The sequence below is a fragment of the Crotalus tigris genome, unplaced genomic scaffold, assembly GCF_016545835.1.
Source record: "Crotalus tigris isolate CLP2741 ecotype Arizona unplaced genomic scaffold, ASM1654583v1 scf7180000024439.5362192, whole genome shotgun sequence".
In the NCBI taxonomy this organism is placed as follows: domain Eukaryota; kingdom Metazoa; phylum Chordata; class Lepidosauria; order Squamata; family Viperidae; genus Crotalus; species Crotalus tigris.
Window position 1 is genome coordinate 201,610 of NW_024100609.1, and position 14,177 is coordinate 215,786.

General features: G+C 39.6%; 2 protein-coding genes across 4 annotated transcripts in view; one reads left to right on the top strand and one right to left on the bottom strand.

Moving 5' to 3' along the window:
* EIPR1 (EARP complex and GARP complex interacting protein 1) overlaps positions 1-2,856 on the bottom strand; it is a 68,116-nt gene extending 65,260 nt beyond the window's left edge. For both annotated transcript variants that reach the window (XR_005555278.1, XM_039331929.1), the window contains exon 1: positions 2,659-2,856. Coding sequence is in view for 1 of the 2 variants with exons in the window: in XM_039331929.1 (XP_039187863.1) it covers positions 2,659-2,700 (42 nt within the window). In the remaining variant the exon portion in view is untranslated. The remainder of the gene's footprint in view (positions 1-2,658) is intronic.
* An 88-nt stretch (positions 2,857-2,944) lies between these two features.
* Positions 2,945-14,177, top strand: part of TRAPPC12 (trafficking protein particle complex 12) — an 87,659-nt gene continuing 76,426 nt past the window's right edge. Inside the window, exons 1-4 of one of the 2 annotated variants that reach the window (XM_039331927.1) lie at positions 2,945-3,068; positions 3,541-3,645; positions 6,000-7,221; positions 9,854-9,970. In XM_039331927.1, the coding sequence (XP_039187861.1) occupies positions 6,007-7,221; positions 9,854-9,970 (1,332 nt within the window). In that variant the 5' untranslated portion in view covers positions 2,945-3,068; positions 3,541-3,645; positions 6,000-6,006. The remainder of the gene's footprint in view (positions 3,069-3,540; positions 3,646-5,999; positions 7,222-9,853; positions 9,971-14,177) is intronic. The other variant, XM_039331928.1, reaches the window with a different exon arrangement.

Consider the following 14,177-nt stretch of genomic DNA (forward strand, 5'->3'; position numbering starts at 1 on the left):
GATAAAGAAGTTATTCTTGTTTCCTTATAACTTGTAAGTCAGCCTATTTCTTTAAACCAAAGATAGAGAGATACAGACATTACTGATTTCTAAATAAAAATCCAACTTTAATTGTATTTACTCAAAAGATGTGGCAATTTATTTCAGTGGGACTTCTTTCACAGAAGGCAGCTTTGGAATGTAGCCACAGAATTCTTACAAAGACCGATAAAACTGGAGGCATTTTTATAGCCGTATGCTTACAAATTAGCAAAGTGGAAACAATTATGAGTTCTTTTAGGAAGATGTTCAGGACTGCTTTGCTTTAAGGGCAATCTTGGCATAAACATCTTCTGGGTATGCATATACACACCTAGAAGACCAGGAAAAGGCCACGGAACTGGCTGGGCCAAACCTTCAAGAGAGATGACTGCCTGAGAGATCCAAATATAGTAGTAGGCTCAAAGAATCACTTCTTCAGAATGGTTTGTTCAGCCTTAGCAGGTAACTTTGAGTTGCAGGGCTTGATACTTTAGGACAGGGGTAGGCAACCTTGGCTCTTTTATGACTCGTGGACTTCAAATCCCAGAATTCCTGAGCCAGCATAAAAGAGCCATGGTTGCCTACCCCTGCTTTAGGACTACAGACCTACATTATATAGGCTGTCCTGAGCCATTCATCCAGCAACCATTTGAAGTTATGATGGCATTGAATGGTGGTTATGACCAGTCTTTGGAATTCCTTGCCAACTAGTGCTTCTCATACACCCTCATTTTACAACAAGATCACTTAACAACAGAAATTCCAGTCCCAATTGCTATTATAAGTTAAGAACTGTACTTTTAGCTAGGACAGAAATATACTCAATTCTATAACAGGTTTAATCTCAATGGAACCAAAGGTCTGTCCAAGGTAGTCCTAGCCACAATTCAGGGCAATCTATATGGTACAAATATTTTTTCATGGTAATGAAGTGTGAAAAACTTTTAAGTACTAAAATAGAACTGTTTACCCAGTTCTTCCTATGGACAAATCATTAAAGGAAATCAGGTGCATAAAGCCATACAGTTCCTTACTCTGAAGATCTAACTATCTCTTCTTATCAAGGATCCTGAAAATAACTCTCATATTTATTTTCACTTTATTTTAAGAAGCTGAAGTGAAAGCCAACAATAAAAGGTGAAGTTCTGGTGCAGATCTCACAAATGAACAGCTTGCCGACAGACACTTTTTTACAATATTTTAGAACTGTCTTATGTAATCTTTGGTATTCCATACGGGAGCTGATTGATATCAGTTTAATGTCAATTAAGGCACGGTTAAAAGGGCCTAGTCTCCACTATTTCAGATGCAACAGTCTTGCATCTTGGGACTTTGATGGGATAGCTCAATGGAAATTTTATACATCATGTACAAGGTCCAAGGTAGAAGAAAATATTTGTAGATCAGGGTTGAACTGTGAGTTAGGGTCCTCTAAATGGCAGTCCACTAAATCAAGATGTTACTGTAAATCAAAAGATTCTATTAACACAGCGGTTCTCAACCTATGGGTCGCGACCCCATTTGGGGTCGAACGACCATTTTACAGGGGTCGCCGAACAACGCGATCCGCCATTTTTCCCCCTCAGGGGGCGCCGTCACACAAAGGTTGAGAACCGCTGTATTAACAGAAGCATGAAATATTATTCCTGTTGGAATAATACAAGGGTTGAATTTTAAAGAATGTGAATCCTTTGGCATACAAATAATTAAATGGCAAAGACTGCTTTCTTTCATGTATATTTAAACATAAAGTATGGGGTTAGTTGTCTTTGGTGGCAATTAGTTATCAGAAGGCTTATTTCATTGTACAATTTTATGCAGCTAAAAATGATCTTGTTTTCTCAGGCATCTATCTTCTCTAGATAATTTTCAGAATTATTTTTGGTTATTTTATAGTGGACTATTTTTGGTGGTTTTATCATTTTCAGAAAGAAATATTTCAGCTAACCTTTCCAGACTATCTCAAAATCTAAATCATAAATCATGACTCAATAATACACACTAATTATTCCAAAAGTGCAAAACACTAAAAAAAAGTGTTTCACAGGCCTTGTTAGAGAAAGCTGCAGAAAAGTCTACAGAAATCTATCCCAACTTCATGAAAAGTTACATTATTCATGAATAACAAGACTTGTTTAAAATTAACAAGGCACAAAGGGCACTTTTGATTTATAATACAGTTTTTTTCATTTGGAATACCTCTACATAGAGAGATATATCGGATATATATTCTTTAATAAAATGTTTCACCGCTTTAGCACATTAATGAATCCATAGATTTCATTACATTTACAGCTGATAAATTGGTCATATTTATCAGCCACATATTTATTTATTTATTGGTTATATTTATCAGCCACTTTTCTTTTAGGAAATTAAGGCAACTTGCAAAACATTCCTTGCACTAATTTCTCCCAGAACAGCAGCTCTGTAAAATTGGTTGCGTTGAAAGAGGCTTGCACCGAAGCCATCCTAAAGGGATCCATAATTTAAAGTGCATGCCCATTCCTTAGTCCAATTCCTAAATAACTGCAGGGGGAACACCCTCCCCCACAAAAATCTAGAAAAAATATAAATTCTGGTCTGATGAAAAGCTTCTTCTTCTATTAAATCCCAATCCATCATTTTCTTATTTACCTGGAATTCCAGCCCATAAATCACGGGAGCATCATCTTCCATGGCAGCGTCAGCTACCGCTACCTTCCTCCACCACCCACCGCCCCGGCACAAATACTATCGCGATGGGAAAACCCGCGGCTGCGTTTCGGCTCTTTTTTCCCCCCTCTTTCGAATTAGAAAGAAGGCGAACCTACAAAAAAAAACACCTTGGGCCCACTTCGGCCTCCGTACTTTTTTCACTTCCGGGGAAAGGAGTGGAGCGCCGAAGACGCTCGTCTACGTAGGGGAGGCGAAATTGGATCGATAGGGAAGGGAAGTTGGACGCGCAGGCGCACTAGGCTTTTTTTTTCCTTTACACATTTGGTGTTTCTGCTGTAGTTTAGATGGGACGTCGTTGCCGCTATCATTGGAAGTAAAGAGCGGGATAGGTGAGGGAATATCCTCCTCGATTGCTTTTCTTTCCTATTCTTTTGTTCGTTTAAGGTGGCTTATATAATAAAGATATTTACCAACAGCGGATGAGATGGGTTACCCATTCCACTCTTCAAGTGGAACCTGGGTCACTGTTAGGTTTGAATGAAGCTGCTTGTGCAAACACAGAATAAACCGATAAATAAAATCCATATGAGTGAAAAACCAGTTGTGGTGGTTGATGGTGGTGTTTTTAAGTTACAAGGTAGCAACTCGGTCATGAAAAATGCAAAGGGCCTACAGCTGAGAGAATTAATCACTTCATCTCGAAGGAAGTAGGTTCAAAACTGTGTAGGACTACTGCAATTCAATGAATGTGTCTTAATGCTAATTGTGTTCACATTATCTATAAAACAGTTTTATAGACAATAGACAATATCTTCATGACTCAGGCCCTCATTTGATTTCTTTGCCTTTTGATAATTACAGAAGTAGCCTTGAGGAAAAATGCTCCATTTTACAGATGGGTCCCTGAGACAGAATTAAAGTGGTATGCCTGAGGATACTGACACTTTGCCAGAGCAAACATAAAAGGTATGTTTAATTTGTAAATCTATTCTTTAAAAAATGAAAATTGGGCAAAGATCAGATATAAGGGGGGTTCCTAATTTCGTTTTCTGGTAGTCCGCAGAAGCACTTTCTGATTTCATCATAAAGACATACCTTGTTAAAAATGTATTAATTGTTTCTGCATGCATTTTGATAGCTGCCTTTAACATGTATGTGAGTACACTGCATGTATATGATAGTTAGTGATGTTGGCTTGCAAGATAGTCTTTTAACCGGAGCTTCTAATTGACATTGAAAAACATAAATATGCTTGAGGTAGTACTAGGTTTCAGTTGTGTTTGTGGCAAACTTATCAAAATTTTATTTTTATTAAGTATATATGCCCCTCCATCTCACCAACAAATGACATTAGATGGTTTACAAGTAAAACAAGATAAAACATGAAATATTAAAATAATAAATATTAATGTTAAAATTTACTTAAAATGAACAAAGCAGGCAAGGAAGGGAGCAAGATGCAAATGGGGTAGAATTGGAATCTTATCTCAATCCATTAACCACCTCCAGTACAACACACACTCCATTGGGGCCTCAAGGCACTGGCAGAGCCAAGTTTTCAAGCTCTTTCAGAAGACCAAAAGGGTGGATGTGGATCTCAACTTGGTGGCTACAATGTTCCAGAGGGTGGGAGAAAAGGCTCTTTATTTGGATCCTGCCAGCTGGAATTCTTTGACCAATGGAGTCCACAGCGTGCCCTTTCTGCTGGCATGGGTGGAGTAGGTCAATCCCACTGGGGTGAGGCAGCTCTTTAGATAACCTGGACCAATATGTCAAATAGCAGAGAATACTGAATGTGACACAGGTAAAACGAAGGGTGTTGATGTGGCTCAGTAAAGTTAACCATTTCTGTTTTAATAAAATTTATGCAATGGCCTCAGTTGACTTTCCTTTTTTTTATGCAAAGAGTAACAAAAGTCAACATAGATCATCTTGTGATAACCATTTTGTATATGATGCACTGTGAAAATGTTGGTTGGCACTTTTCTCATAATTAGTAGGAAATCCTACAGGTGGTATGACTAGATCTGCTAACGCAGTTTACGCCTTGTGTTATTAAAAACCATAATATGAACATCTTGGTTTATCAAAGCCATAATGGCTGACAAAGGTAAATATCCAAGGGCATTTTTGCCGACAACTATAGCATATAAAAACTTCAAAAAATAGGGAATGAGGTTGTTGTAAATTAGATTTGTTTTTATCTATCTGTCTATATATGTGTATGTATCTGTCTGTCTGTCTGTCTGTCTCTCTCTCTCTCTCTCTCTCTCTCTATCTATCTATCTATCTATCTATCTAATCTATCTATTGCATTTAATTTCTTTTCCCTATTGTTCTTACTCCTTTTCTGTACACTGTATAACATTGCTTACTCTGAAATGGAATAGTATGATGGATAGACACACAATGTCTGTTTTTAATATGGTCCATCTTAAATTTCAGCTATTAATCAGAATTGTTGTCATTTAAATTTTTTATCCTGCCTGAATTTATTACATTTATATTCCAGGTTATAAAAGTGAATGGCTTTTTATTTTTCCTTATCTGATTGTTGTTTCACCTACTGAAGTTACAGAGGAGTTGGGAAGAGGGCAACAAATAAATAATTGAAGTCCTAATAAGCTGCCTAAGGGACAGGAGGTTTAGTCTACCAAGATTTGCTTCTTAACTCTGTTCAATTTAGTGTTTGCTATCCAAGCCTTCTCATGTAGGAATTCCCTTCTTGTCTACTTAAAGTTGTCATTTCTTCTTCTATTCTTCCTTACCCAGGGTTGTAGTAATGCTATTTTGTCGGTCTCCATCTGAATTTGGGCACTGTCAATCTCCCTTCCCCTTTTTCTAAATACAGAGATAGATGGGAATTCCACTAGAGAACATTTCAATCAGCTGTTCTTGCAGGAAAGATGGTCAGTCTCTGCATTGGAGGTAGAGATTGTGTTGTCCAAGTATGAATTTATGAGATTGCAAGCCAACCAAGTAGAATATAGTGTATAGATAAGTCAAAGACCTTGCAGCACAGTACTTTCCCAAAGTGGAAAAATGAGTGGTCAAGAAGACCAAAGGGCCCAGCTGGATCTATCCTATATTTTGCCCCTGGCAGGAGTACAGTATTAAGATATCCACTATTTCAACCATGGGAATCATTATTTTCATGCTAAGAAAAAAGGAAGTGGTGGGGAGGGGTTAGCAAGATATTAATAAAGTGTTTCATATTTTGAAGTGTGTTTTTAATTATTGCAGTGGCTGTATATATTGTTGCTTTATGCATAAATTGTCCTATATGTAGTACTGATCAGTAGCAATTTCTTTTTATGTAGAAAAACTATGGAAAAACAAGAAAGCAATATTGAAGACACTGGATTAAGAAATTCAAATGCAGTGGCTGACATTTGTGATATCCAGCAGCAGGCTTCTGAAGAACTTCTGTTCCACGAAGAAACCATTGATCTGGGAGGAGATGAATCTGCATCTGAAGAAAATGAAAACATGGCAGAAGATTCCAGTAACTTCATAGACAAACTTAGCGAGCACATGATGGAAAGCGTTGTGATATCTGATTCTCCAAATAATAGTGAAGATGATACTGGTGATCTTGGCTGCCTGCAAGAAATAGTCAAACAAATGGAAGCAAACAATATTGAAGCAATGGGAGGAGAGGAGCGTTTAGAGAGAAATGAAGTAATTAAAAATGAGAATGAAACAAAACTTGAAGCTACTGCCAAAAGTATTTCTGATTCGAGAATTGACTATCAGTCCTCTTTAAATGAAAATCTGATTCAGATATCAGCAAAAAATGAACTGGAAGCAGAATGTGACAAACCTCTAAAGTCTCCATCAAACATTGTTGATGAAAGCAAACCAGAGGAAAGTGCATCTCCTCCAGTTGTCATTAAATCACCAATTGATTCAGAACCTATTCCTATCTGTACCATCTTTAGCCAGGGAAATCATACAACTGGTCAGCAACAGTTTCTGCATGATGGCTTTGAGCCTCAAATGGTGAAGTCACCCAGCCTTGGTGCTGTAAGTGAGACTCCAGTGAAAATTCATCCACAAGTGGTTCAGCCTAGTCCAAGCCTAAGCAATTTTTTTGGGGAAGCCATCAGTACTAATACATTAGCTTCTGATTTTTTTGATTCCTTTACTACATCATCTTTTATTTCGGTCAGTAACCCCAATGCAAGCACATCTGTACCAGAGCAAATGTCTTCTCTTGTAACAGTTGGGGAATTGCATGACTCCGCTAACCATAAATATTCTCTTAAAAATGGAAGATCAGAACCTGGGAAATCTGCATCTTCTCCAGAAATATGTCAGTCTCCAAAGCCATTTTCCCAGATTCAAGCTGTTTTTCAAGGTGGTGATGACCCTTTTGCCTCTGTGCTGAACATGAGTGAGATGGACAGAAGAAATGATGCCTGGCTTCCTAGTGATGCAACTAGGAGTGTGTTGATTTTAGTAACCACCCAGCCATATAATAATATTTTCATGGACAAGGAGAATGTGACCATGCCGGGATTAAAATTTGACAATATTCAGGTGAGAATCCCCTGTTGCTTTTAATCACTTCAAATCTTATCTAATGAATTCAGACACAGAGCATTTGGTGTCTGCTTTTACATGTCACTTATGTTCCACCTTCTCATTAAAAATAATGTTAAAGGTAGATAGCAATCACAGGTCTGTCAAGCCCATCTAATTTGGATCTTCAGTCTGGGTTGCTTGGCAAGTAATTGTGTGTAGATCAATAAAGGAGCAAGTTTGTCAAACAATATACAAATAAAAATTGTACAGTATTTTTGTTTTTCATCAAAGTGGGGTAAAATTTGCAGAAACACTAAATATAAGGAGATGAAGCATCCTAAGGTTTTTAGAAACCAGCGCAAGAGCTTTTGAGCTATCTTTACTTAAAATATGTTTTCTTTTTTGAAGGAGTTCTTATTTTGCTTTAGGACATAATATTATGAAATTTACTATGATAGTAATAACATGCACCAAATTCAGGAAAATAGTTTAGATAGGTTTAGAACAAAGAAACAATGGTCGTGTTAGAAACAAATTATAAACAAATAATGCTTGTAATTGTAAATGCTTAAGTTGGCAGTATAAGGGTTGAACGCACAATATTCTGCATAAAATAAATCAGCTGCTTTGCCATGCCTGCTGGTAACACAGCTCACAAAAAAGTAATTTAATATTCCGATTTTGAGTCCACCTGACTCCATGACCACTCTGGGCAGCTTATAATAAAGCAGAATTTTAAAAATTTGGATGATCTTGGGGAACGATCAAACAAAAAAGGTGGCAGTCTCCCAATGGCTTAACAGTCAGAGAAAGAAACTTAGGAAGGACCCACCCTAATGTATCAGGCAGTTAAAAGTGGTCGGCAGGAAGTTTGTATTTTCAAACTTGCAAGATTCTGTTAATGTAGCCTTGCAACAATGTAGAATTAGTTTATCTAGTTACGTTTCCTGCCTGGTTTATCTAGGAGGGCTGACAGTCAATCATGAGTTGACCCAGGCATGAGTAAATGTCTGAAACTCCTCCAATCCAGGGACAAACGAATTGATGTACTGAGATGTAACTACAAAGGGCCATAGCTGCCACCTCCTTTTTGAGCAGGAGCTGTGAGTCCAAAAGAAATCCTAAATTGCATGCTAGTCTCACTTGGAAGTGCAACTCCATTAAAAAGTAAAGATGGAATGTCTCTGGAACTAGGAGGCCCCCCAAAAATGAAGCTACTTTGTCTTCTCAAGATTGAGGCAGAGCCTCTTCCTCCCCATCCAGGGGAGTCAGAGCCTGTTCCTCCCCATCTGCACAACCTCCAGGGATTGGGTCAGAAATTCTCAGCTAGCCAATATGATACCTCCGAGTACAGCCCATTCTCCTGAATCCACCATATCACCTCATACCAATCATGGTTTCTATGTTTCTGCTTCCCCATCATCCCTCCCATATCCCCCCACCTCTTGCCTCTCACCAAAGTGTCCATCCTCCCTCAATGTACTGTACCTGCACGCCAGCAAATCCCTACTCACCTAACAACACACAACCCTATCCAGCCATTACTGCATCTGCCATCAGATACTTGGCAGCCACTTGGAAGGATTACGTCATTTTCAAGCCCCTTAATGCATACCCTCAAACTCTGGGGTGAGGTTGGGATATTATCATAGTGTAACACAAGTGGGCCGATAACAATACTGAAAGGCCAGAAAAATCAATTTAAGCATCCTTAGCCTAGCTCATCAGGAAGCGCACTGAGAAAGTTTCTGTGAACAACCTGAGTGACAAAAATTTTATTTCCAGACTTCCTAGGAATGATCTAGTGTCTGTACAGTCCTCCTTCACAGATGGCCACTGTGAAGGATTGAATAAAGATTAGGTTTCTAGGATGGAGTTAATCCTATCCCCCCTTGCTGTGGTTCCATTTTAGATTGCAGGGTCAATGCCTAAAATGTAGTTTCTTTTTATTTCAAGGAACCTTTTTTTTTTTTGCAGTGAAAACCACAGAGGCCAAATCTGGATTGAAAACCCAGCAGGGCCAAATGATTAATGTTCCTTCCCCTCACAGTATGCTCTGATATAGATTGGCATCCTGTGGAGAAGAGAGACCTCACACTCAGGAGCAGAACTATGTAATTAGTCTTTTTATTTTGGCCCTCAGAAAAGGCAGGTAAGAACCTGCTGAGATCAAACTAGAAAGACAGATGAGGTCTTCAGTCAGGACTCATGCCTTTGTCTCCTTATGGAATGAAGAAAACCTCATTCTCCAGAAGGTAGATTGGCTACTGTTATTTTGGCCACTTTGGTCCCTGTAACTATTATTAGCTACAAAATAAGGTTTGAGCAGACTTGTAGTGTTCTAGACTTCTACTGTTTCTTTTCAGTATCTTTTAGTGAAATCCGCTAAATCCACTCCAGAGAATATTAACTGAAGAAATCTAAAGGACTTAGTATAGAGAATCTAAACCCACTGTGAGGTAAGAAGCTATGTTGGAGAACATGAAGGTGATAAGTATCCTCCTGTAAAAGAATGTTTTTTAATTTTCAATGTAATGATCTGTAAAAGTTTCCTTTCACAGAAATTATATAAATAGATTACATGGCCAAACTTACAAAACACCTTTACTGAGACGGTGCTAGATATTATGTCCTTTTTTCCCATTAGGGTGATGCAGTTAAAGATTTAATGCTCCGCTTCCTTGGTGAACAGGCTGCAGTGAAAAGACAAGTTCTCAATGCCAACTCTGTGGAGCTGTCTTTTCAGGGCTTAAAGCAGTTGATTGTAAGTAACATGTTTCTTTTTGAGTTATGATTCTTTGTAGATAGCTATAGTCAGAAGAACTTATTTAGTCTTTTTAAAATGTCTTTAAAGTAATTCAGTTCAGGATCTGAATTTTCAGAAAGAATAGAATAGCATAGCATAGCATAGAATAGCATATTGGCCAAGTGTGATATTCTTTATTGGTTTAGTGTGATCAGACACACAAGGAATTTGTCTCCAGTGCATATTCTCACAGTGTACATATAAACAGCAAGTAATAGGTCATAGGCAGTGGTGGGATTCAGCTGGTTCACACCGGTTCGGTAGAACCGTAGCTAAATTTTGTTGAGTTTGGAGAACCGGCTGAACCCATGCTGCTTCTGGAAATCCTTCTAGGTCTGGGAAGCCTGGAGGAGGTTTCCCAGGCCTAGAACGGCCCGATGGAAATGCGTTGATGTTACTTTCGGAAGTCCGCTCTAGGCCTCGGAGGCCCAGGCCTGCATCCACGCAGAGAACCGGATATTCAGGTATCTGAATCCCACCACTGGTCATAGGTCATAATCATCATTGCAATCATTAATCATAAGTTACAAACAAAATTGATAAATCATAAAAAACCAATAGGAGAAGATAGTAGGAAAGATGAGAAAATGAGAAAAGATGAGAAATGAGACAGTGCTGTGGGAATTAAGTGTTCAGCAGAGTGAAGGCATGGGAAAACCTATATGTTCGGTTGTTTTGGCTTGCAATGCTCTATAATGGCATCCTGAGGGGAAACATTGAAATAGATTATGTCCAAGATGTGAGGGGTCTGTAGAAATTTTCTCAGCCCTCTTTCTGGTTCATGCAGTGTACAGATCCTCAGTGGAAGGCAGGCTGGTCGCGATCGTTTTTTCTGCAGTCCTAACTATTTGTTAAAGAAAAGAATCATTTATCAAATAATTTCTCTAGACTTCACAACATTTATATTAATGACCTTCTAACCGCCTTGTACAATCGGTCTTGGTCCCAACTCCAAAAGAGCAGCAGTTTTTCCTCTCTTATTTCTGCCTTAGTGCTGTTGCTGCCTTTCCAGTTGTACACTCCTTTAAACCAGAGGTCCCCAATCTTTTTCGGAAAATGGGCATATATAGAATTTTATGACTGTGTTACAGACGTTCTTATAATATAGCTGTTTGAAAGGTTTTCCCATTAATAAAATGGTGGCTGTCCAGTATCGTACATTAGGTTTTTAGAATGTTAGCCTCATAAAACGAGCAAAGATCTCTGTGAATCTGCTGCTTGAGGCAGCTACGTCTTTTGCAGAATTCACTAGGCTACCTCAAGAGCCTTTCCTGATTTTCTGTGCGCATACAGATAGTTCTCGGTTTGTTTGTTTATTTATTCAATTTATACAGCTGCCCATCTCAAACCAGTGACTCTGGGTGCTTAATGACCACAGTTTAGCCTGGCAATTCCATCACTAAGTGACATAGTCATTACATCACACAACATTCTCACTTCTGCCCCGGTCATTAAGGGAATCACCTGCGGTCTGTAAGCGGAACATCGTGTGACCTATCTTGCAACTTTACTGTTGATTCTGCTTTTCGGAAGCCTGCCATGAAGCTCACAAATGACAATTGTATATTTGCAGGATTCTGCAACAGCTGTAAGTGTGAGGACTGGCTCTTTCAATGACACTGTAATTGCTATTGGTCACTAAAGTGAGCAATCATTAAGGGAGGACTACCTAGGTCACAGGTCGGCAACCTGCGGCTCCGGAGTCGCATGCGGCTCTTTGAGCCTTCCCCTGTGGCTCCCAGCCTCCTCTGCCTTTGCAGAGAGAGACAGAGAGAGGCAATTGCACTTCCCTGCTTCTGTGTGTGTGTGTGTGTGTGTGTCTGGGTGTGTGTGTGTGTGTGTGTTTTGTGTGTGTGTGTATGTGTAAAAGAGAGTGCACTCACAGTGTTCTCCGAGGAGCTGAAAAGCTTTCTGGGCGGAGCTCCTCCCTTTCCTGCGTCTCTGAAGGAAGCAGGAAGCAGGAAGGGCAGGAGAGAGCTAGCTAGCCCAGCTAGGCTGACTCAGGAATTCTGGGAGTTGAAGTCCATGAGTCATAAAAGAGACGAGGTTGCCTACCCCGGAGGTTGTTGGACAACAGCTTGAAGCTTGCCAGGTGAGCAGCAGATGGGGGGGGGAGAAAGAGAGAGAGAAAAAGAGAGAGAGAGGGAGAGAGAGAGAGAAAGGAAGAGAGTGGGGGAAGAGGAGTGGCAGACTAAGGGCAGATAGAGAGGGAGGGAGAGAGAGACCCTTTTGACATCTAAAATGAAGATAACACTGCATATATCCTTTTTTTATCTGTGTGTGTATGTAATTTTATTCTCTTAAAGCATTCTCTTGGTGATCATTGTTTTAATAGTATGGATATTCCCAAGAGTCATATTTTTACTTTTATTTTTAATGTGTATATGTCTGTGTGTGTCTGTGTGTGTGTATGTATGTATGTATATATGTATGTATGTGTATATATATATATATATATATATATATATATATATATATACACACACACACACACATACACACACCTATAATAAAGGTAAAAAAGGATATATGCAGTGTTATCTTCATTTTAGATATCAAAAGGGTTTTGCGGCTCCCAGTGTTTTGTTTTTGGTGGGAAACGGGTCCAAGTGGCTCTTTGAGTGTTTTGGGTTGCCTACCCCTGACCTAGGTGCATAGAAGATGCATCTGTAGTGCCACCAAAGGATAATGGCAAGGGTCTTCTCTGAATGCATATGCATGCTGAGAAATCTGCAAAAGGATCTCAAAGCAGCTGGTGTGCACATCCCAGCCTTCTCCGTAACGGATTCAAAAGGACACATTGTGAAGTTCTCTTCAAACGGTTTGCACAGCCATGTTCCATAGCACTGGGCAAAGATAATCCATCCTATTTATTTTCTAAGACAATTAATGAGAGCTGTTTGAGATCTAGTCATGTTCTTGAAAACAAATAATGTTTTAAAGATATAAGAAGTCAGGTGGCAAGGAAGCTGGCAGGTGCCAATAGAGAATGCCAGTGCTTAAATTAAATAGACTTTCTGCTTTTTTTAATTACATGTTTCTTATCCATGGCTGCCTGGATAAGGAGAAATAGGGGGCAAACAGAAGTTAAAACTTCTCCTTTGCATACTATTGGCTTTCACATTCATATTTAGAAATTGCTTCTTATTTTTCATAGGCAAACAAAATTGAAACCATGCAGTGCTGGAAATGTGTTTTAACAGTGGGATAAGCAAGAATTCACAAAGGCTGCTGGTACCATCAGGCATTAAATACATTTCCAGTTGCACAACAGCACTTTTCTGCCTTGAGTGTGCTCCAAAAGGTGTCCTAGGACCCCAGAGAAAAATTCATGTACATTTGGAATGGGCCTGGGGGGGGGAGGAAAGAAGATAGAATGCGGTAAGAATTCATTCACTGGCAGAATGAAATTCGTCAATAAAATTGCATACTGAATCCAAGCACCTCTGTGGTTTTTAAGTTACTGCTAGAGAGTATATAACCCCAGCCATAATCAAGAGGAACACAAGTTATTCTTCTAATCATAAATAATATGAGAATTAGGAAAGATTTTGTGGGTTGATCTGTAAATACTGATTGTCCTCAACTTTACTATTTGTTCAGTGACTGTTCAAGGTTACGACGGTGGTGAAAAAAAAAAATCAACTGATGAGCCATGCTTGAAGTTACAAGCGTTGCAGCAGCACCCCTGCGGTTACGTGATCAAAATTTGGGTGCTTGGCAGTGCGTGCCACTTACAAGAGAGCTCTTCACCACCCTCCGTTCATCAGTCTTCCCCCATCTGATGCCTTTTTTGGCCTTGCACGACGGCGAGCAGGTTCCGAGTTTGCTTGCCGTGCCCTGGGAAGCCTCAGCTACCCCAGCAAACACCAACATGCATTCATTCGCCCAGCCGCCTTCTCTCCCAGTTCCCTGCACTGACCTTTCAACATTTGCTCCCAGCCCCTTTGGCCTTGCTACCTTTGCTGCCTTCTTTTCGAATCCAGATTCTCTGCCGAATTTTCCTTGGACGTGACCCCCTGAGCCTTTGTAAAGCCGTGTTGCCTTCATAAAGCTGCACTGTCTTTTCAAAGGCTCTCTGAAGTCAGCACAGCCTTCCCAAAGCTGCATTGTCTTTGTTGAGGCGGCGCTGTCTTTCCAAAGGCGTTATGAAGACAGCACTGCC